General features: G+C 46.8%; 1 protein-coding gene across 7 annotated transcripts in view; it reads left to right on the forward strand.

The window, feature by feature from the left end:
• The window catches only part of PTPRM (protein tyrosine phosphatase receptor type M), a 754,490-nt gene that overhangs the window by 698,148 nt on the left and 31,586 nt on the right, over positions 1-24,756 (forward strand). For 4 of the 7 annotated variants that reach the window (XM_067699674.1, XM_067699675.1, XM_067699678.1 and 1 more), the window contains 2 exons: positions 21,998-22,114; positions 22,823-22,873. In XM_067699674.1, coding sequence (XP_067555775.1) covers positions 21,998-22,114; positions 22,823-22,873 — 168 coding nt within the window. The remainder of the gene's footprint in view (positions 1-21,997; positions 22,115-22,822; positions 22,874-24,756) is intronic. The other 3 variants (XM_067699676.1, XM_067699680.1, XM_067699681.1) reach the window with 1 other exon arrangement.

The raw sequence follows: 24,756 nt of genomic DNA on the forward strand, positions 1-24,756 counted from the left end.
TGTTCCTTCCATCAGGCACTTGGACCCATCCCATACAGGGTGGCCACTGTTGATATTTTTGATGGAAACTATTCTTTCTGACAAATAACCGTGGACACTTCAGCTAACAGTGTGCAGCAGAAGAGGGGAGTCAGGGTTCAAGTTCAGCCATAAATGGAAACCCACAGGCTCACAGAAATCCAGTAATTTTAGGTCTGGTAAGCCTACTAAAACAAAAAATCCTTGCAAATCCTTACCCGGTTTGTGGGGATGTGGCAAGCTCTGGAGAGTCCTCCCCTGTTACCATCAGCCTCTTGGACCAACCTGTCTTCAACTAGTAATGCACTTAATGGCATCTGTCCTTGAAATGTCTGGTGTGATTTGGGGATGTTGACAAAAGGTCACATGCCCTTCGGGAAAAAGTCGAATCTTATTCCAGGCTGTTTCCCATTGTTCATCCTGCACATTTGTTGAGAGATGACGTTTCCATTTTCCATGGTTGGAAACAGCAGCAACAAACCACTGAAGAAATGAAAATGACATGGTTTTAAGGGGAGCAACTAGCTACTTACCACGTTGAGCGCAAGCACGCAGTGTGTCCTTCATGAATCAGGCATGAGCCCGGGAACACTGTTTGTTTACACAGACTTGATTCATTAAGTCAGAGCCGGGCAGCTTTCCCCAGATTTCTGCCCTGCAGCGCTCCGCATTAGGCCGCTGTAATTGCTGGTGTTAGAGCTGCTGGGAGGCCTTCCCTGTCGCAGCACCTGTGCAGAAGACTCAGACGCTGCACTTCCCTCCAGCGGGATCCCCGGTACATCTGCCAGGACCTGTCATTATCTAAGACTTCCTGGTCACCCCCGTGCGTCCCTCTCAGCCCGTGTGTTGTGGGAAGGGACCCTTGTCAGTTTCCCTGGCACCTGATGACAGCTGCACACCTGGCATGTAAATTGCGCCGGATGTGCTGTGATTGTTTTCCCTCTTTAATGAACCCGCCCGAGGGACGCTGAGCTCTTTATCCATCGCCTGTTTCCCCGGCACTCCCATTGACACGGTTTCCACGGAGCCTCAGGACTCCGTTGTGTTCTACTAATTCATCTGCCAAAAGTCTTAGAACCAAATCTGGGGGCCTCCCAAAGGAGATTTTTTTCCACTGGTAATTTAAGCTAATGATTTCTAAACATATTTAGTCAGTTTTATGAAGGCCTCATTAGAATGTGACTGTTTATTAAAAAGCCAAATGAGGTCTCAGAGTCATGTAGGAAAATTATCGTTGAGCTGCTCTGAATAGTTCTGATAACAGGTGATGAAGGCTTTTGGAGCTAAGAGAAGTAGAGACCAGAGACGTTAAGCCCCATCAGTGTAAGGGATGCGAGGGGGCCACCTAAACAGATGCTTTAAAGGTTGTCATTTACCCAGAGGGGTTGGCCTATAATTCCTTTCACAACGTTTATCACTAAAAGGATAACAAAAGAAAAAAGTTAAAAATGAACACTGTTCGTCAGAATTAGCTGTCAAATTCACATGCAAGGAAGGTATATTAAGATTTCAAGTGCACCTGTCACATACAACAAAGAACATTTGCTTTTCTACAAAAGCCACCAGATCCAGGATCAATGGAAGAAGCAAGAGAGAAGCAAGATTTTCCCCTTTATAACATGGGGAAATACTGTTTAATAGTAAAAATAACGTAGGTAATGCCTAACAGGACAAAATAATAATATTTTTTACAAAATTTCTTTTAAGTTGTTCCAATTTGTACATGAAAGGGAAGAGACAAATTCTTTTTGAAGACATTGCTGACATTTTTCTGTCTTGAACTCTCACGATTGCCTTTCATCGATCTTTTTTTAATGAATTAAATATTTAAGATTGACATTTTGTGACCTGGGTAATTATAGCCTTAACTTTTGATGAATTTATACTCATTCAATAAGTATTCCTCTCCATTTTGATCTACCATCAACCATTTCAGCGGTCATATTAATGTAGCCGATTCAAGCCTTGCCTCTCTCCATAACCTTAATACAAAACTAGGAAACAAGAGGAAGTCTGCACTGTGGCCTGTGACGATTCCCACCCAGGCCACGCCACATTTCACGTCACCTCCTCCAGCACATCACCCAAGAAATGAGGCCCTAACTGGTCCCGAGCCATCAGCAGCAGGAGAGGGGCCCCCTGCCAGCCCCTCCCTCCACGAAGCCAGATTTCCAGTACAGAAGACTCCGTAGCTGCCCTGTGAACCTTTGAGGTTTTCTCGGCCCAACGATCTCAGGTCCCCTCTGTAAAAAGTTAGAAAATCAACCCAAGAGCCTGATTTGTCTTGTTCACAAACTAACCCAAAAGTGGGCTTTCTGATCCCTTTTCAGCACAGTGTATGCAACATTTAATGATACACTTACTGTATCCAAGGCACTGAGAAATACAAAGGTATTTATAATTCACTTGTCCTGGAAGAACATAAACTATGGTATTAGGGAACATTCAAACCATCAGCTATAATACACGTAAGTCAGAATGATGGTGACCCTAGTGAAGGGACTGAGTCTGCCTAAGGGAATCTCAGAGGACTGCATGGAGGAGGTAGTGAGGAGCTGGACTTAAATGGGAGAAGAGATTTTAAATGGCAGGAATGAGACAGAAACCACTTGAGGGAAAACAGAGAAAGGGGAGTAAATGAAAGATCGGGAAGGAGCGAGTGGTCTGACGCAGGTGGCTGGAGCCCTGATGGGGAGGTACTGTGAACCCGGAGGCAGGAGGCTGGTTGAGGTCTTGTCCGTAGGGATCTGAAATGCCTTTCTGGGAGGGCAAAGGAGGAGCAGGGAGTGGGGGGTGTGCTTGTGTGGTGTACGGAAGGCATGAAGCTGGTGCATCCTATGTCCTAATTAATGTTGTTGAGAGACAGTTCTAGTGGCCGCTAGAGAAAGGTTTAGAAGGGTTACAGAAGGGCATGGAGACAGGGTAGGCCAGAGCAAGACTCGGTGAGGGACGTGGTGGGCTCGGACTGTGGCAGGGGTGATACCCACCCAGGTCCTTGGACTCTGTAATCAATCGAAATTGATAAGAGGCCAGACGAGGGATCCAAGCAAGGCTTTACTGGGGGTCGTGCTGCTGCACAAGGGAGAGAAAACAAGAAACAGGTGCCCTTGCTCGCTCCCTGAGGCGGGGCGAGCTGGTCCCTTAAATGGGGTGAGGGTGGGGGCGGATTGGTGGGTGGGGCCAGAGGAGTGGCTTAGGTGGTCTGCCCGCCCCCTGGGTGGTGCCGGGTGCTGGGATCAGCCCTGCTTTTGCTCCCGGCACCTCAGAAGTGACAGTTGGTTTGTGGCCTTCTTGTATCTTATTGTTCATAATTTGCCCCAACTGCACATGTGCAGTTATTTTTAGTCCCTTACAGTTTCTTCGTATTTTGTTGCTGGAGGAGACATTCGTTCAGGTGCAAGCGCTCCAGTAAAGGGTCCCAGGTCCCAGCCTATCTCAGTGGCATTTGGAATTTATGGGAGACACATAATTTGGGTGTTATTTGGGGATGCTGACGGGGGCTTGAATATGAACCCAGATTTCTACTGGGTTGTGACTCGGATTGATGTAAAGGCTATTAACCAAGAATGAGTATCCCTTCCCTTCCCAACCAGGGAAGGAAAGAAGAGCAGTTTTAATAAAGCCGTAACATGATTCATCAATGTATTGGGGGCATGCTGAGTTTGAGACTGAATGAACAACGTGGGGCTTTCCAGGAAGAGGGATGCGTGAGCTGAAGACACAAACCATGAAATGGGAGCTTCTCCCTTCGTTTACTGAGCATCTACTATGTGCTAGGCTTTGGGCTAGACTGGGGAGGGCAAGATGAAAAGACCTGGCACAATCTAAGAGAAAGACAAGCAAACCAGAAAAGTATGATGTGAAGCGATAACCACTGAAACAGAAGCATGGCATCCTCGGCAGAAAGAGCGAGAAGAGGGCTGAAGACAGCCCTGGAAGGCGTCTATATCTAGGGGTGGGGCGGGGGGAGGGGAAGGGCTAGAGATGGAGTCAGATAAGAAGAGCAAGAGAGATGGGGCATAACCACGAGACCCGGAACCGGAACCGTGACAAGTAAGAGAGGGTGCAGGTGAGCAGCGTGAGGGAAGCTGCAGAGAGCGAGGTGCATGGGACTGCAGGGGAGGGTAAGGAACACAGTATATTGAGCACCTGCTCTGTGCCCGGTGTTCCCCTCAATGATTGAACAAGCCTTACTTCCTTAATTATCACAGCTGCCCTATGAGATACAAAGAGTCCTGTTTTCAAAATTAATAAACTAAGGCTCAGCGAGGTTAAATGCAGTAGACCCTTGAACAGTGCAGGGGTTAAGGGCACCGACCCTTCGCTCCATTGAAAATCCTCTTGTAACTTGTAGTCAGCCCTCTGTCTGTGCGTGTTGTTCCTCCATATGCAAGGTTCCACACCTGTGGACTCGGCCGACCTCAAATCGTATAGTACCGTAGTGCTCGTATTTAGTGAGAAAAAAGAATCTGCTCATCAGGGGACCCACGCAGTTCAAACCCATGTTGTTCAAGGGTCAGTTGTAATTTGGCAGAGGGCACAGAGCAGAGCTAGAATTTGAGTCTTCGTCTGTCTAGTTCCAAAGCCCAGGCTGTCTCCACCATTCCCCAGGACCTCCCTGTGAACAACTACGTGTGGTGGTGTTAACCAAAACTTCAGAAACAAGAGACCTGATTGAAATAAAGAGTTTACTGGGGGTTTGTTAGGACTGCAGCCCGGGAGACACTGACTGAAGAAAGACTTGAATTGTGGACTACAAAATGGGGGAGGCTTATAAAAGCAAAACCTGCATGGTTCCATGGGCTGTTTATCAAGAATTACAGTCGGAGCTGGAAAGGCGTGAGGGTGCCGATTAAGCAAGGATTGGTTGGGGTCTGAAATGGTTGCATAGTTACAAGAGGGAAGCTTGTAGCTTGCAGCTGGCAGGTATTGTTTTAAAGATGGCTGGTGTCCTTGAGTTTGGTATGGTTCACAGGAAGTTCAAGCTCTCAGTGGTGCAGGGACGTGTCTGAGCCGGGTCCTCAATGGCCGCCCGCCTCCATCTCCGTTTGCCTGTACTGTGATGGCCCCATTATAATTTCACTTTGTCATCAGTACCTACCAGGTTGCAGTGTGCCATAGAACCAGGACCCCTATGGCCATGGAGTAGTGGCTACACGTGTGATAAAGACATTAGTGTAGCTTGTTCTTGGAGAATTGAATCCAAGGAAAGAGATGAAGCAGCACCTAGAGGGAAGCAGGATCAAGATGTGATGATAGAGTTGGTGTGTGTGTGTCTGTGTGTGTCGGTGTGTGTGTTTGCCGCTGTGTGTCTGTGTGTGTCTCTGTGTGTGCATGTTTGTGTGTGTCTGTGTGTGTCGGTGTGTGTGTTTGCTGCTGTGTGTCTGTGTGTGTCTCTGTGTGTGCATGTTTGTGTGTGTCTGTGTGTTTGTGTGTGTCTGTGTGTTTGTGTGTGTCTGTGTAGGGTGGATAGGAGCATACCTGGGAGTCTGAAGAGAAGATAGAATTGGAAGCAGAGATTGAAGGTCCAAGAAGAGAAAGGGGAGAGATGATCATACTAAGTGAAGTAAGACAAAGAAAGACAAATATCACATGACATCACTTATATGTGGAATCTTAAAAAATGACACAAATGAACTTATTGACAAAACAGAAACAGACTCACAGACATAAGAAACAAACTTACGGTTACCAAAGGGGAAAGGGAGAGGGATAAATGAGGAGTTTGGGATTAATAGATACACACTACTATATATAAAATAGATAACCAACTAGGACCTACTGTACAGCACAGGGAACAATACTCAATACTCTGTAATAACCTATATGGGAAAAGAATCTGAAAAAGAATAGAAATATATATAGATATGTGGAGATATATAGATATGTATGTGTGTATATAACCGAATCACTTTGCTGTGCCTGAAACTAACACAAATTGTAAATCAACTATACTTCAATTTAAAAAAAGAAGAGAAAGGGGGAAGGTGACAGAGGAAAATCGCAGAGCAGGTGGGAGGGGACTCCCTCAGGTACCCAGCATATGCTACACACCAGCCAGAGTGTACACACACAAGAGGCTGCGGCTACAAAGGCATTAAGTGGATGCCTGTCCACAGCAATGGGGAGTCAAGCAAGGTGATTAAATCCTATGATTAAGGCTTTGCAGAGTGCTGCTACAGTAGTTCAGAAAGAAGGTGCCTCATCAGACCGGGAGTTGAGGATGCAGGGTTTGTCAATAAATGCTTCCCAGACAAAGCGGTGCATGGGCCTGAGTGTGGAGGGGCAAATGGGACTGAACCAGCAAAGAAGGCAGGGTGCTCCAGGCAGAGGCAACCACAGGACCCCGAAGGGACGCTGCAGCTGTGCTCAGAATGAACGTGGGGAAGGGGGAGAGACTGAGGCTTTGTCGTAGAGAGGCAGGTGTGCATGTGAGGAACTGGGCCTCTTCTTGCGACCAACACAGAGCCCCTGAAAGAGCAGTGAGGGAGCGACGTGGAGAGAGGGTCATGATGGAGATGCTACAGAGAGGAAGCAGTCCCAGGGCAGGGAGAGAGCCACTGGATTTAACAAGGAGAAGGTCACCTTTTGCCTGAGTGGTTCAGAGGGATGACCTCCCAGAGTTCTCTGACTGTATGCAACGGGAATCAACCCAGGCTAATTTAAGCCAAAGGGACATTTGTTGGAAGAGTATTAGGAGCTCAAAATGTTACTTTGAAGAATAAGACGTGCACACAGACAGGAAAGACGGCAGTAAATCCAGAGGGCCAGTGATCGGAGGGGCCCCACAGCCAGACAGTCTGGCCAGGGTGCAGGGGCTCAGAGGATGGGTGCCAACAATTTCCAGCCTTTTTCACTGTGCTCAGGGTTCAAATCACGAGGACAGAGCATCATCTCCCCCCGGTCGGTTCTCGTGCTCATCCCTGGCCGTCCTGGGCCCCAAATTGACAAGCCACTCCATGGGAATGAAGTGAGTCTCCAAGAGGAAGTCAAGGATGTATCAGGAAGGATGATGGATGAAATGGATGTTGTGACAGAAAACAGCATGACTCCCTACAGATGGTGAGGATGGAAGGCAGTCTGCAGGGTCGAGGCAGGAGTAGAAAATCAGGAGGTGTAGACTGAGTTTAAACTTGTCAGAAGCTTAGCCGAGAAAGGAAGGGAGAGACATAGGGCTGTAGGCAGAGGAGCGTTTACAATCGAAGGGTATGTTACAGGTGGAAGACCTTTGAAAACTGTACGTGTTAGGGAAAGGACCAGGAGAGGGAGGGAGATTGAGCTGTTAGAAAGTGGACAGCTGAGGAGGCAGGAGAGGATGCATCCAGAGCGCAGGTCTTCAAGTCAGCGGTAGGAGGGGAGACGTCTTTTCCTCTGAGCCTGGAGAACAGAGACAGATGAGGATGCAGGAGAATAAATGTGACAGAAACACACGCAACAGATCTGGGAGGGTACCCGCTCCGATAACGCAGGCTTCCCGGATGAAGACAGGAACAAGGCTGTGGCCTGAGCAAATAGCCGTTTTAGGGCGCCGTCGAGAGCACAGGTGAAGGCTCAGCCAGAGGAGGAGCTGGCGTGCTCCTCTCTGAGGAGAAGGTAAGAGGTGGAGAGAGACAGAAGCAAGGCTCAGTGGTGGCAGCTGGACCCGGGTGCACAGGGATCCTGGGATCCTGGGAGCCAGAGGCAGCTCCTCCCAGAACTGACCTGGCTGTGAACAGGTGACCACGAGAGGGACGTGATGGGCTTTACCCAGTGAGCTGGGAACCAACCAGTTCTCGCCTCCAAGCCTGAGTTCACACATCCCCGACAGGAAGGGAGATTGGCCCAGTGAGCTGTAAAATTCCATGTTTATACGAAGAATATGGTTCTTTGTTGATTACATGTTGGCTCAGAGATCCATTTGAGTAACGGATGCATCATCAGCCCAGATGTGCCGTAATCCACGTGGCCTCAGGACCCCCCGGGCACCCACGGTGTCTGCACTGAGTACCAGCAGCAGGAGAAAGCACAGAGTCTGGGTTTTGTAAAGGGAGTGATTCAGTACAAAGCCACGAGTGTCACTTCCTTGGGAGAGAGGCATCCACTCCTGTTTCTTCTGCACTGTTATACACGGATTTTGTAGAAGACCTAGAGCAGAACATTGCAGCGTGATTAGGTACCCATGAGACGAATTCTGCGAGGTTCCGTCTGTACATAATTTATGCAGACCATAAAAGATGCACAGTCTATAATTTGTAGACCTTCTTTTGAAAATGATCTAATCTGACTACAGATTTGGAGAGAACATATTCTTTTCAAAAGTTCTCAAAATTGCCTATAACAATCCACTGGTTTATCAACTGGCATATCAAGCAATCTTACCTTCTGAGCACATTTCCATCTTTTTAACCGATGCTCAGCAGTACCGCCTCTGAGGCAGGCAGCAGGAAGGGGGTCTTCGGGGGAAATGTGGCCCCTTGCAATCATCTAATAAAGATATCCATGCGCAGCCCATCGTGTTCTGTGTAACCCCATGTGTGATTTTTGCATCTGGAAGAAGATCCCCTTGTGCACAGAAATAGTTACTTTACGCCCAAAAAGTTAATAAGGAATCGTCACCATCACTTAATGTCCATTAATCCAATTTGGATAACCAGTCTGTTTAACTGCAAGGTAAACTGTGGTATAAAGGATATGCACAAACAACTTCGTTTAACTAGGAAACACTTCACTGACTACTAATGTGGGTGGCAATTGTGAAAAATAGGAGACTAAAGGAAAACAGATCCTCTCAGAGTAAAGCAAGGAGAAAACCACGGACCTTTCTTCTTCAGTCTCCCTGAAGGCTTATCGAATATTTCACATTAAACACTCAGTACTGCCTTTTTATTTTTTTATTTTATCGAAGTATAGTTGATTTACAATGTTGTGTTAATTTCTGCTGTACAGCAAAGTGATTCAGTTATACATATGCATATTCATTTTCATATTCTTTTCCATTATGATTTATCCCAGGATATTGAATATAGTTCCCTGTGCTATACAGCAGGACCTTGTTGTTTATCCAGTCTATATATAATAGTTTGCATCTGCTAATCCCAAACTCTCAACTCATACCCCCAGCTCCCTCCCCCTTGGCAACCACAAGTCTGTTCTCTATGTCTATGAGTCTGTTTCTGTTTCGCTAAGTACTGCATTTTAAAGCTCAAAGTAATGAGGCTTCTTATAGAAAAGGTATCTGTAATGCTAACCCCAACTTCTGTAACCTTTATTCTCATGGTGTCCCTGCAAATAAGCGTGTATGTGTGTGTGTACATGCATGCGTTTTTTTAAGGTTAGCTATTCCCCTCCCTCACACTTGCTTACATGGGTAACCAGACTAGATCTCTCTCACAACTTCCACACTTCCTGTACTTGATAAAAGGTTCTTCCCAAATGTACGCATCACACACACACACACACACACACACACACACACACTCTCTCTCTCTCTCTCTCTCTCTCTCTCTCTCTCTCTCTCTCTCTCTCTCCCTCTCCTGCTCACACATACTTACCTCAGTTTCAGAAATGTCCTTTGCCTTGTCGGGAACAGTAGACTGTTTGTTCTAAGTGCAGACCATTGTCTCTTTTTTCCTGAATTCTGCGTGAGTCGACACAGTGAATTAATGAATTTCCTGGGGTGGAGGCAGGACCAGTCATACCTTTTTCTCACAGGCTCTGTTTCTCTGCCGTTGCCATTGTTGGACACCTTAACCCCTTGAAGTCTGTCCACCACTCCTGTGACTTTGCTGAGGCACCTGCAGCCAGTTAAGATGCGGTGCTCAAGTGACCTCGTACCCTGCTGTAGGTGAGGCCAGGGAAACAGAAGAGAGGCGCCCACCTTCAAAACATTCACCCTGCAGTTATAGAGGAGGACACACCGTCATGTACAAGAAGGAACTAAACACCCTTGGGGACCGTGCTGCCCTCCCAGACCACAGGCCTCCGAGAGCAAAGACTAGGGTATGTCATCTGTGAATCCCACAGGGTCAGACACATAGAAAGTATTAGGAAGTCCTCAGTGAATGTTTCGGAAGAGGTGGAAGAATAATTACAAAGGAACAGATAAGCTGGTGCAAGATAACGACTCGTACGAGGGAAACTTCTGTTCACTGCTCCCCTTCGCCTGGTTCTTCCACTCGGGAGAACAGACTGCAGGCGCGAGCCACCCGTGTGTGTGTGTGACGTGGTCCCCTGAGCGCCAGTGAGGATCACGACAGCTCTGTCTGTGACGACAGAGAGGAGGCTACATCTGGCCTCCCCAGTCAACCCTTTGGTATGATGTTCTTGGTAACTCAGCCCAATCCATGCTGTCCCTTTAACAGAAGGCAAAGTCATTTTTACCCAAAGATGGATGAATTATAAATTAGGCTTCTTAGAGGATTCTTTCTGTGTGGTGAGTCAGCTGATGCTTTCTTATGGGCCATCTCTCACATGGCTAGGATTGAAACATGTTTGCGGGTCTGAATAACAGGTGTTTCCCAGAACTCGCTCTCCTGGCCCCCGAGGGAGTGCGAGCTGAGTGCAGATCAGCTGTTCAGTATTCTCCAGCTGCACCCGCGGAGGTGACTGTCGGGGGCCCACATTCGGTGCCCACATTCATGGTCACCACCGTCAAGCCCCGTCGCTTGCCTCCTGCAGACACTCGTGCCGCTTTGTCATTGGTGCCCGGCCGTGGAACATCCTCGTCTTCATCTGGGTCTGGGCTTCCTGTGTATCCACCCCTCTACTAGCCTGGGCTGGGATCCTCACTGGCTCACTCTGTCGCCTCTCACTTTACCTGCCATGTCTCTGGGGTGCATGTAGGTGGTCACCTGCCTTAGTGTCGTGAAGCGCTTAAGAGGGCAGGGGCCTGGACGTGGCAGATGGACAGGTGCGCTGGGACAGACGCATCACAGCCCCTGTTGCACGGGTACCTTCCCGGGCCACATACATCTGTAATTTCTTGGCAGTAGAATCGGATGCAATATGGGATGGTCTCCAAGCTGCCAGAGCTCCTCTTTTTTTTTTTTTTTTTTAACTTATTTATTTATTTATTTATTTTTGGCTGTGTTGGGTCTTCGTTTCTGTGCGAGGGCTTTCTCTAGTTGTGGCGAGCGGGGACCAGTCTTCATCACAGTGCGCGGGCCTCTCACTATCGCAGTCTCTCTTGTTGCGGAGCACAGGCTCCAAACGCGCAGGCTCAGTAGTTGTGGCTCACGGGCTTAGTTGCTCCGCGGCATGTGGGATCTTCCCAGACCAGGGCTCGAACCCGTGTCCCCTGCATTGGCAGGCAGATTCTCAACCACTGCGCCACCAGGGAAGCCCCCCAGAGCTCCTCTTTTGCTCCACTCACATCACTTGAAAATTGAGTTCTCTGGGAACTCCCTGGCGGTCCAGTGGTTAGGACTCTGCGCATTCACTGCCAGGACCCGGATTCAATCCCTGGTTGGGCAACTTAGATCCCACAAGCCGCACAGCGTGGCCAAAAAAAAAGGAAAAAGTAAATTGAGCTTTCCCCCCTCTTTGCACACTGCGGGTATATCCTATCCTTGAATAACTTGTTGAAAACCGTAAATGATGTCCTATCTTGAATGCAGAATTGTCTTTTTCCTTCTCTGAACTTTCCAAGTCTGCTGACCTCATCTTCTGAGGCCTTGCCCTGCCTTCTCCTGAAGGCTTGGGGTTATCTGGCTAAGGAAATAGGTGAGTAAATGCTGGGGACCTCTTAGGAGAAGAGGGCCAAAGAGGCAAAATAATGCAGCGAGCAGGGTTACAGTCTGTGTACAACTGCTCTCAGATTCACCGAGTGACAAGACATCAGTATGTCTACATTCCTTTCACTAATTAAGGGATTTCAATAAAGTAGGGTTCAATTCAGTTGGCTAACAGAACCCCAGAATTCACTGCCTCGGAACTTCTCCTCTCAAAGTATCTGCCGTGTGTTTACGACCAGATCAGGACAACAGTTTACGGCTTAAGCCACTGCCCCATTTCTCTGGGACCAGGTTTCCAGCAATGAGAACGTGGGACAACTCTGGACACTTCTCTGATATAAAATCCAACCAAAGAACCCCCTTCACACCTGACAGGAAGGTGTGGACTACGTTGCTTCCTCATCCTGTAAACCTCAGGATTAAGGAATATGCATTTGGGTAACTTTATTTGAAAATTGCAGAGGTGCTGCTGGATTACAGAAGTGGACTGACCTCATAGCCAGGAGATGAGTTAACTAGTAGGGATTTCACTGGATTACTCACTGGGAAGTGAAAAGAGATAGAGTCTGAAAGGAAAGAGCTGAAGGGAACCGTGACATACAGTGGAGAATTAGCCCACAGAAGGGAATAAATATGGAGAGTATGGGAGGAAATAGATATTTCAAAAGCCGGCATTGGGTTCACCTCTTTCAGCTTCAGACTGTCTACTTTTGAAATAGAAACAGAACCCTTATCACTGAAAATCCTGGACGGACAGAGAAGTCTCTGTTCTAGAAAAGGATGGTACAGTCATCACCTCACCAAAGAGAGATTCTTTTCTGATGTTGTTGGGTGGAGAATCCAATATCAAGAGTGAATTTGTAGGAGTTTTAATCCATTCAACTGGTTGAATCACATACATCCCAAACCCAGGACTATTTATATGAGGTTCAGTCAACAATTAAGCAGGTCATCTATTTGTGTCACTATATTCTTCAGAGTCTTTGCTGTGTTTAGCAGTTCCTGTGATAATCTAGGGAAGAGGGTTATAGAACAGGTGAGGATATTGAGATCCAGGGAGGCCGGGGCCTTTTCTAAGTTCCTCTTTTTGCTCCTGACCCCTGGAGCCATTTACCTCCCCCCAAAAGATTAACTGGGACAAGTGTGCACCTCAGACTACCTCAAGGGATTTAGCCCAGATTCATGTTTCTGAAACTCAAGTTCATTGTCTCTCTCATTCTGGTAGAGACCATCAAGTGTGAGCTCTTATACTCAGTAGAGCACCTGGCGCTCTACACCGTGAGCTGTTCCCTTCTTAGTAATAGAGATGCTGACATGAAGCAAAGATGGCAGCCAGTGGACATTCTCTGACGCGATGGGGCTTCAGACCTCGCAGTGACTCTGTGATGTGAGCGCTATTGTTATCTTCACTTCATAGATAATACACTGAAACTTCCAGAGGTTAAGAAACTACTCCAAGGTCATGCAGCTAGTAACCGTCAGCCTGTGACTGGAACTGCAGAACCTCCCTCCTGAGCACTAAGCTATATGGCTTCCAAAGAACCTCATTCTAGAGTCATGAAATCGATTTCCCAGACCTGGAATAATTTTAATAGCCGTGTGGTCTACTGTCCTCTTTTTTTGCACATAGGATGCTGAGGACCAAAAAGGGTCTGTGACCTGCACAAGGTCACACAGCTAGAATCAGCCTCGAGCCCTCCTGCGTGCCCACCAGGCCTCTCCTGTCACACCACGCTGCGCCATCACTAAATGCGAGTTTTTGAGAGAACCTTCTTTATCCGTGGTCCTTAAAAGTAAAATGTTACCCCCCTACCGAGAAGAATGTCCGCCTGTGTGTGTGTCTGTGTGTGTGGCGTTTAAAGAACATTTCCAGGTCTATAACTAACTAAGCCAGAGAGGTCACATCCTGGAAACCTGGGGGATGTGGAAGGCACAGTCCCTGAGCTCACCTGCTCTAAGGAGCCACAGGTGTATCCGTCGTGGTGTGCAGCGTCTGCTCAGCAGCTGGTAACAGAGGTGCCTGACACACATACCCAGGCGATCGACTGCTCCCAGCCCACACGCATACACTCACACACGCGTCCCAGCATCCAGTGTGTACGCGGCACCTAGCAGCCCAGCTGTCAGGGCAGCTGGCTCAGCTGCACAGAGCCGCACGGTGGTTCCGGGGGTTGTGTACACTCACAAAAAGGAACGAGTGCCCTTTACAAATGTGGGTTGTATAGAAATCCATGTCCTGCGTGCCCCCCCACTTTTCGAACACACACTTTCTAACCCAAGACTGTTCCTCTTATTTTAAAACACAGCACCAGGAAGGTCCACCAGGATAGTGTCAGAAGCAGCTGGAAATCATGCAACAGGGACTGTCTCCTACCGAGGTCAGGAGAATCCCATCCCTCCAGCCCCCCCACCCCGTCCCCCCATCAGGGACTCAGGACTACTCCCAGAGATGCCCCCCGCCAACTTCGTCAATCCACAGTGGCCTCCCCCTTCCACCACCCTGGGAACCTGCACTTCATCTTTCTGGTCTCAACTGTCACGTGGTCTCCCTTGTGAAGCTTTGGGTCTCTTCCTTGAGATTTAACGTTCTTCTTTCTACCTTTCAATAGCAGTTTTTGTTTTGCTAGTTTTACTGCTGCCAAGCATGATCTAAGAGCTTTACAGGCAAGAATGTGGTTAATCTTTCTAAAACCATTATTATTATCCCCATCTTACAGCTGAAAAATGGAGGCACTGAGAGGTTGAGTGACGTGCCTGAGGTCACACAGCTCGTTAGTGGGGCCACGCTTTGAACCCAGACAGTGTGGCTCTGGGGCATGTGCTGTGACCACTGAGCTGCCTCCTTCTGCCCTGGGTCAGGTCGGTTATTTCCACACCAGCCTCTTCACCAGCGTTAGACTCATTCCTCTCTCCTCTCAGTGCCCCAGCCGTGCCGGGCCTAGTCTCTGCTCATCATGGCCTTTGGGGCTGTCTGGACGGGAGGACAGTCTGGACGCCGCTGCCCTGAGCACAGACAGAGGCATCACGTCACTGCAGCGGTGGTGGGGAGCCCTCAAAGCTCCCCAGTCTGCCTCAGCCTCTCCACTTCAGATGATGGATATAAATAGGGATAATTCGTGCCCCACAGAATTAGTGTGAGGGGCTAGTAGATCATTCTAGGACTGGAATGATGGTGACCCCCGTATGGTCTAGCCTGGACGGCTCTGTGACCCACACAGAGACAACAGATAAAAAACTTTAGAGGACTGCAGTCCTGCTGATCTAAATTGTTACCCTGATACATGGGGAGACTGCCATTGAGAGAAAATATGGAATCTTCTTCTCAAAGATACGTCAGATATCTCTCTAAGAAATGTCCCCTCTGATGGACCTCAGGAGATGTATATATATATGTATGTATATATAATATATAGGTGTGTATGTATGTATTATGTATACACATGTATGTGTATATTATATGTTATATATAATATATGATATATATACACATACGTATATTGTATATATTATATATGTGTATATATAATATGTATATATAATATATATGTTGTCATAATGTTGTCATTGCTTAAAAGATTTCTGAATGTCTTCTTTCAGAATCATCTTTAGACTGTGTGACACACATTTTCATTGTCCTCAATGGTGGCAAATCTCCCTCTATTAGCAGGACGACTTAAATTTGGGGAATGGCTAAAAGTCAAGGCCAGTCTATTGAATAAGGTGGGGAACAAGCAGCCTGGGTAAACGTGTTTCTTCAAAGGGCTGATGCTCTGTGACCTAGCTGGGTAGGACCCTTGTCATCCATGTGCGGTCAGAGAGAAAAGCAGCAAGACATCTCTCGGGAGTTCTGCAAGATGACACATCGAATTCCACAGGAGGCTTCAAGGCCACGTGTTTCTTTACAGCAGATGAAAACAAATGTGACGGATATGGATATGACCTTGTACATATTATAAGTATTATGTGTCCATTAATTAATCGATGCTATTGGAAGACCAGATAGAAAACCAGAAGCCCTGTGGGGGGAACCTTAGGCAGGAGCCTGAAGGTGAGAAAGAGGGATTTGCTGGTGCCATGAAGTGACTCCTCCAAATTCACACTATCCAGACCTCCAGCAGCTCCTGACTTCGTGCCAGTTTGAAACAGCCTTCAAGGATATTGCCCAAAGGAGGCCCCAGGGCCCAGATGAAGCAGGTTTGGAAGGGAGGAGCTAGGAACCTACAATAAGCCAGGTACTTATGCAGAACTTTTATATAGACTGTGTCACTTACTCTTCAAAATCTCCCTTAAAAAAAAATCAGTGCTGTTATCCCATATTATGCACGAGAACACTGAGGCTCAGAGGATACGCGTCACCGGCTGCAACACCGCAAGTTAACAAGATAAAAGCCAGCGCACAACTGTCTTACTTCATCACGCTGGGACCAAAGCAATCCGCATTTTCAGGATATTTAAATGAGTGAATGTTTTCATTGCTGTGAGAGTTCTGTTAAAAAAAAAAAAAAAAAGTGTGCAATAGATCTGTTCTCTTGGAAGCCTCGTTAGCAGCTGCTCTTGGCTGGGGCCCTTTATGGTCACTGTGCTTCCCAGCAGTGTTTTTGCTCTTGCCAACCAGAGGCCCCAGCAAAGCCGCACTCAGCTATTAATAGAACCGTGGTCACTGTCTCTTCGGATGTCTCCTTTCAGAAAAAGAAAGAGTCTGCTGAAAACCCCTTGACAAAACAAAACTTGTACCAGTGCCTTTGTCCTTTTCCTGCCTTCCACCTCCTTGTCGGTTGTGTCTATTAGGTGGTGCAGTGGTACCCGCAGTTGAAGGGCTGACATTTAATCGCTTAACCCTTCGTGATCATGGGCTTCTTAGCAAAATGAGTCCTTGGGCCCAGGCACAGAGCACAGAAGCAGACCTTCACGTTCTACCCCAGCCCCCTTCCTGCCAACCAGAGAGTTGGTGTTACGGGAGCATCCACGGAAACCTAGCCATCTGTGATCAGGTATACAGAAGAAGGATGCTTTCAGCGTGTGCTTCTGTTCTTCCTGCCCCTCTCCCCCTCATACCCTCACTCACGCCAAGAGGCCAGGCAGCTAAAGTCATTTCAAGCCTTCCTATTCGGTATCTGTTCCCCAAGCTGGGCCTGGCGAGACTGAAGGAAGCATAATTGACCCTGAGCTTCCTCCTCCAAAGACCCCTGTGCTTGGGGCCTGTCCACAGCTTCTCCGCCGCCACCATCCAGCTCATCCCCTGGAGTGAGTCACTCTTGGTCCCTGGGCCGGCCTTTCGTTTCCTCCTTTCAGGACACAAGCCAGGGAGAGAATGAAGGGGAAGGAGACCGGCCCTGGCCCCTGCTGGCTCTCCCCTCAGGCCAGCCACTGGTGAGGCCACAGTTGCAAGAACCCAGTGATTCCAAAGCAAAATCCAAGCGTGAAAGTCTATGTCTGGCATTCGTGATGATCTGGAAAAGGAAACTGTTTGGAAACTGTCTCTGTGGCTCCTCACGGCTCTACTGGATGTGATTCTCCTCTGCAAGTCAGGACACCCTTTCCTAGTTTCTGTTGGGCGTTAATCAAACCTCCCTGGTGAGAGAGTGGACTTGCCCACCAGTGCCCCGAATAGGTGTGCAGGCAAGAGGGACAGAGAACGCACCAGAGTTTCCTTGGCTTCTGCCTATGTTTCCCCAGCAGAGAGCTGGCACAGCACTCAACACTCTGCTCTCCCCTCTCCCTGCACCAGGAAACCCAGCTTCACCTCTTCAGGCATTCAGGGGGATCTGTGCCCTCTGACTGCCTGTGGCCACCTCCAGTCCAGATCACCACAAAACTATCATCATAATAAAATTAAGAATTTCCATTGGTTGGGGGGGATACTCACAATGAACCTGCTCTAGGGCAGATGTTATCACTCAGTCCAGTGGGTCCCAAACACATCTGCACTTTGGAGTCGCCTGGGGGCTATAAGAAATTACGGATGCCCGTGTCTTACCCAGAAATTATGATTTTTTAAGTTAATTTTTATTGGAGTATAATTGATTTACAATGTTGTGTTAGTTTCAGGTATACAGCAAAGTGAATCAGTTATACATGTACATATATCCACTCTTTTTTAGATTCTTTTCCCACATAGGCCATTACAGGGTATCGAGTAGTGTTTCCTGTGCTATACAGTAGGTCCTTATTAGTTATCTATTTATATATAGTAGTGTGTATATATCAATCCCAATCTCCCAGTTTATCCCTCCCCGCCTTACCCCCAGTAACCATAAGTTTGTTTTCTATGTTTGTGACTCTATTTCTGTTTTGTAAATAAGTTCATTTGTGCCATTTTTTTAGATTCCACATATAAGTGATATCATATGATATTTGTCTTTCTCTGTCTGACTTCACTCAGTATGACAATCCCTAGGTCCATCCATGTCACTGCAAATGGTGTTATTTTGTTCTTTTTATGGCTGAGTAATATTCCATTGTATATATGTACCACATCCTCTTTATCCATTCATCTGTCGATGGACACTTAGGTTGCTTTCTTGCCTTGGCTATTGTAAGTAGTGCTGCAGTGAACATTGGGGAGCATGGATCTTTTCAAATTATGGTATTCTCCGGATCTATGCCCAGGAGTGGGATTGCTGGATCATATGGCAACTCTAGTTTTTTAAGGAACCTCCATACTGTTCTCCATAGTGGCTGTCCCAGTTTACATTCCCACCAACAGTGTAGGAGAGTTCCCTTTTCTCCACACCCTCTCCAGCATTTATTGTTTGTAGATTTTTTGATGGTGGCCATTCTGACCAGTGTGAGGTGATACCTCATTGTGGTTTCGATTTGCATTAAAAATGATGATTTAATTGGCCTGGAGTGTGGCCGAGGCTTTGGAATTTAATAACCCCCCCCCAAATGATTCTAACGTTCAAATTTGGAAACCCCTGCCTTAACCTTAGAGCCCTCTGAGATGGAATAAAAACCACCCCCTGCAGATGAAGAACCTGAGATTAAGCAAACCTGAGTGACTCACCCAGGCTCACCGCAGCCTTAAGGAGAGAGCCAGCCTCTGTAGTCAGGCTGTCGTCTACCTCCTTGCTTCTCAAAGTGTGGTCCGCAGACCAGCAGCATCACCTGGGAGCCTCTTAAATGCAAATTCTGGAACCACAGGTATCCAGACCTACTGATCAGAAACTCTGCGGTGGGGCCCAGCACTTGTCACAGGCCTCCAGGATCGTCTGATGCCTGCTGAAGCTTGAGAACCACTGCTACAGAGACATCAAGGTGCCCCGAAGGTCACAGTAACGTGCAGCCAGCCTGGGGAGCTAGATGTGGCCACCCCCTGGCGACCCCTGCACCTGGAAGGCGCTTTCTGCCGCCACCGCCAGGGGGCGCCCAGCTGCACCCGGGAGGTTGGGGGATGGCAGAGCCGGCGGGAGGGCCCGGCAGGGTCAAGATCATTGGGAACCGAGCTGGCCCAAGGGAACTGGAACAGTCCCCAAGAGAAACTCTAAGCCTTTGGTACATTGCAGAGGCTTTTGGTTTCCCTGACTCCCAGGCATTGAAGCCTCCACACCCGTAGTTATTGAAACTTTGGGGATGGGGAGGGTAAAGACTCTAAAAGAGAAGAATAGGTGACTATACACTATGTCCTACAGCAATCACATTCTAATAAGGCACTTTTATTAGACAAGGTATACCTAGTTAACGTAGGTTAACTTTGTAATTTTTGGAGAAATACACAGATTTTTGACTTATGTGTTCATTCCATTGAGAATTGTTTAATTTTTCTTTTTTTTTTTTCTTTTTGGCCGCGTGGTAGGTGGGATCTTAGTTCCCCAACCAGGGATGGAACCCCGTGCCCCCTGCAGTGGAAGCGCGGAATCCTAACCACTGGACCGCCAGGGAATTCCTGAGAATTGTTTAATTTTAAAAGTGCATGTATATACTCTATTCGTAGTTTTGTATCTATCCACAACCCTCTGCTTGCATGATTGAAGTCACAAAAAGGTAAAAGCAAGTCCCCTAAAATAGAGGAGACTTTGGTACGTGCCATATAAGCATCTTTGTTAATTACCATTTTGAAAGTAATTAGACATTCTATGAGTGAAATTAGGGTTGTTATCCAATTAGACATCACAAATATGCAGGATCTGCTCAGACTCACTTTACATCTAGGAAAAGAACTGGAAATTATAGATCTCTGTTATTCTGGAATATTTTAGATCTGGCACAGGTATCCATGATATAAATCTTTGAAATATGGATAAGTCAAAATATTTATAAATGATTATCCTTTATAAAGTCACAGATAATGTTCCCATGAAGGGAAAAAAAAAGATTCCCTAAGGAAGCTAAAAATTTAATGAGGGCAGGGACCATCTTTTTTTTTTTTTATAAATTTATTTATTTATTTTTGGCTGCGTTGGGTCTTTGTTTCTGTGTGAGGGCTTTCTCTAGTTGCAGCGAGCGGGGGCCACTCTTCATCGCAGTGCGTGGGCCTCTCACTGTCGCGGCCTCCCTTGTTGCGGAGCACAGGCTCCAGACACGCAGGCTCAGTAGTTGTGGCTCACGAGCCCAGTTGCTCTGCGGCATGTGGGATCTTCCCAGACCAGGGCTCGAACCCGTGTCCCCTGCATTGGCAGGCAGATTCTTAACCACTGCACCACCAGGGAAGCCCCCAAGGGACCATCTTTGTCTTGTGCTGCACTGTATCTCCAATTCCTGATGTTTCTGGCTTACATCTTCCCAAGTAAAGGTGATAAGGCTTATCTAGAACGGCACTGAATTGGCTGCCAGAAAGTTTCATGAGGAAGCAGCTAAGGTAACAACCAGCCTGCACCACACCGGAAACACGGGTGTACCAAGGTGTTTGGCGTTCTGGGAAAGGCCACCCCAGTCCATATTTCTTTTTGTAAATTTTCCCAACCTGGGATTGTCCTTCCTACAATGATCCTATGCTTGTCTCCATGAAATTCAGTTTTACATGTACCTATTGCATATTTTCTGTGTATGGGACACATACCGGATTTGCTGGGTGTGCAGAAATAAGCAATTGAAAGCCCTTTGCATGCTGGCAGGTAATAAGCAGGTATAACGCGGTGTCAGAAGGGTGTCATCCTAGCAGAACTGGCACATCTTATCAGAGCACCAACAGAGAGCATCCATGGAGAAAAGACTCTGAAGGGGTGCGGCATTTGAGATATTCTTTGAAGAATGGATAAAATGTTCAGCTAGATAAAATATCTGAGTGGGAGGAGAGCATCCTGCACAGAAGGAATGGCATGTGTAGGAGGCTGGACCATGAGGTCTGCTTGGGGATCAGGCAAACCGCTTGTCTCTGAACATAAAATATATGTGGTTAGAAAGGAGAGTAGTGAAAACAAACAAAAAAAAAGGATGAAGATGCTAGTTGTGTCCAAATACAAAAAAGATCTTTACCTGCCAGGCCAAAGTTAATTTCTACTTAATTTCATGGGCAGTGGTTGGAAATGGAAGTTTACTGAGCAGAGCAAGTCAGTGCCATTGGGATCGCACTTGGGAGGGTTTTTGCAGCTACTAGTATGGAGGGGATGCAGGAAGTTACCAGAGCCTGAAGATGGTGGCGGAGGGAATAAAAATGTGCAAAACATATTTGAGAGAGATTTCAAAAGCTTCTTAGACTTGGCAGTTGGTTGGGTTTTGGAGAAGGATTGCCAGGTTTTGTGCCTGGGTGACTGAGGAAATCTTAAGAGTCATTAACATAGGGAGTTCACCGGGTTTTGTGTATTGAATTTACTTATACTAAAATGAATCTGTAATTCTAACTTGGGGAAAACACATAGCTACTACCTTCTTCAGGAAAAACAAAAAACAAACTCTAATCTTCACTTTGGGCTCTGATTTCCTGCTCAGTCCTCCTCAAAAATGTTCGATCAGTTCCTGAAACTAGAAGAAATTTAAAGTTCAGAGGAGCTAAAATACTGCAAGCTAACTTTTATAGTTTATTTTTCCAGGCCATTCCTGAGTAGAGATAGACAGGAAATGAATGGTTACTGTAACTGAGATGTTTGTAGTATAAATACAATTTGTTAACTTTAGACCATTTTCCTAGGTTTTATTCCTCCCATAACTCAAATTGTGTTTTATTCTGGGGAGAGAAAAAAACATATAGGTGATCTAAAAAAATAAAGTTAAGCTGTACTTCTGATTTTGTGTGCAAATTGCATCCTATAAATTGTACTGTGACCCGTCATTTAGAGAACTCCAAAAAAAAAAAAAACCCTAAATCTTCATTTCCTTTGTGTTTTCTAAAGGTCAAATGCTGCAAATACTGGCCAGATGACACAGAGATCTACAAAGACATTAAAGTCACCCTAATAGAAACAGAGCTACTGGCAGAATATGTGATAAGAACATTTGCTGTTGAAAAGGTAAGTTTTCACACTGCTTTGAAAAGCTTTGGTCAGACATTAGTGATACCAGCCTCAGTAAGTTATCTGGGATAATTCATACGTGGTCACACCTGAATGCAGGTAGGCTCTCTCCAGTGATTTCTCAAGATTGCATCTTGCCCTGTGATCCTGTAATAGCTCAGTTCCGTCTTTGAAGCAAATCATTCCCATTTCATGAAAATCTGTGTTTTGCAACTAAACCAAAAGATACACCTAGCTGTCTACTTCCTTTTTCTTTTTAACCTGATTGATACTGTTCAGCTCATCTCTCTGTCCTTGTTCAGAGGCAGTTCAATAAATGTCCTTCATGCTGTATGTCCATGTGGGTTTCCCAGTGTTGAGTTCGTATCGGTGTGGAGACACAGGTCCTAACTCGTCCTGGATCCCCTCCACCTCCTTGAGGCTTTTCCAGCTTATGGTTTAATATGGACTGATGGATTTTCCAGGTGGAAGCTTCTACCTGGAAACACACATAAGTAGACCTGGGATGCTCTTGCATGAACCAGCGCTTCCATCCATTCACTCCCATGCTGGTTTCAGCCCTCGGGCCCTGCGGGCGTGGGGTCCTGAATGCTGTGCTCTGTCCCACGGCCTCATCCCACATGCATGGATGGGACTGCTGCTCTGTGCCTTCTCCACAGGGCGTAACGGGGAATCTCCTTACTCCCCCTCTTTCTGCTGACATAGGGAGGGGCCGGAAGCGAAGCAAACTGCAGTCCATCCAGAGAAGTGTCACAGGTAGGCTGTGGGGGGTAGTGGAGGTGACGTGGCTGACAAACGCTCTGCCTTCCTGTCCTCACCTTGCCTTCGAAGAAGGGGACCCACGGTTTGGTCTCTGAGGTACCCCGGCGTCTGTCCACGGCTGAGCCATACACCGGATGTGGCGATGCCGGCATGAACTTACCAGTGGCGGGTGCCCTTGCAGGCGCCGGGTTGTAAGTGGACCAGGGCGGTTGGCTCCCAGCCCACCCCCCTACTTCTCACTGCATCTCGATGCACTTTCTGGATTAACAAGACCAGTTTTGGGAAATGAGGAAATTGCAGCGTTTGCTTACTGGCTCATTTACCCTGATTTTTTCAACTACCTCTCCTGGTTTTCAAATCCCTATTTGTCATACAATCACAAGGCTGAAGAGACTTTCATTTATTTTAATCTGTTTCTCAAACTATTTAGCTTTTTTTTTTTTTTTCCCTCAGCCTGTCTTTTTTAATAAGCAGGCAGGAGGCTTAGAGACTTCAAACAACGTGGAGTTCTGGCTGACTCAATTCTTCAAGTTCTGAACCTCACACTTTGATGTCGGGTTTTTCCCTTCTTAGGCAGGATTGGGGGGTGAAAAAAAAATATGGAGGATTTTTGTATGGCTCTTGGCAAGAGCGCTCATGAATAACTGCATTGAAACAGATAGTGATAAAAGACCCAGAATATTTTCTTCTTTAAAACAAAAAAAAAGCATCCAAAAGCCGTCACTTGAACATAGAGTTCTTTGAACAATAGTCAGCTCTCTAATAAGCTGAAAATGCATCTCTGTGGCTAAAGGAAGGATTTGTTTGTCTTTTTAGCCTTTTTTTAACCTCTTAGTGTTCTCGGCTACATCCCCAGCTGCACAGAAATGTTCCTGAAATACCCAGTTATTTAGTCTTCAGACGAGCAGCAAAGAGGTGGGGAGAGGAAGGAAAGCATGAGGAGCTTGTTAGAGCGTTTGGGGAAATCAAAATGACATGTTGCCGGATTTCCTAACGGGGCAATTGGAATCTCTAAGGAAAACAAATCATTAGTACGGCTGTGGAGCACTTCTTGTAGGTTTTAAACGTCCTCATTAGAAAGGAAACTTAAAAAAAAAATAAAACAGCCAAGTGAAGTGTATACTTTGAGAGTCCTCCAATGCGGATTCTATTTTGAGAGTATTCGCATCAGGGGACCTAAAGGTGAAAAATGGGTTTGGGCTCCGTTCTGCAAACAAGCAGGCAGGTTTGTAGCCTGAAACTGGTCAGTTCCTGTTTTGCATGGGACGGTCATCCTTCCTTTCCCCTGTAGCTGGTGACTCCAAAAGCTGAACAGCTTTTAAGTAACAAAGTGCCCATCGTGGCAGGAGGAAGACAGCTGAAAAGTTTCTGTGGATCTAGGCTGTCTGGTGACTGTACCCCTGCCGCAGCTGGCAGAAAGGAAGCTGGCGATGGACACCAAGTTCTCTCTGCCTAGGAGGTGCCTGGGGCTCAGAGAGGCAGGGATATGGTCCTGAATCTGCAAGACAGAGCATGTGCCTAGGGATTCATCCATCCACACATATTTATCAAGCGCCCGCTCTGGGCTAAGCACTACTGTTTGTCGTGGGGGGGGGGGGTCTTCCTTCCCAGCTATTACAAGGAAAAGGAAATGCATACCTCGCTTTTACTGGGCTGGCCAAAAAGTTCGTTCGGGTTCGTCCTGTAAGATGTTACGGGAAATCCCGAACGAACTTTTTGGCCAACCCAACATATAGCATTAATATTTATTATATTACATATAATATGATACTCATTTATTTAGCATTAAATCTTGTTAATGAGAAATGAACAAAAGATATACTTGATATCCAGTTGGGAAATATTTTGGACTGTGATCACTGATCACATCTATGATT

The sequence above is a fragment of the Pseudorca crassidens genome, chromosome 12 (genome assembly GCF_039906515.1).
Source record: "Pseudorca crassidens isolate mPseCra1 chromosome 12, mPseCra1.hap1, whole genome shotgun sequence".
NCBI lineage: Eukaryota > Metazoa > Chordata > Mammalia > Artiodactyla > Delphinidae > Pseudorca > Pseudorca crassidens.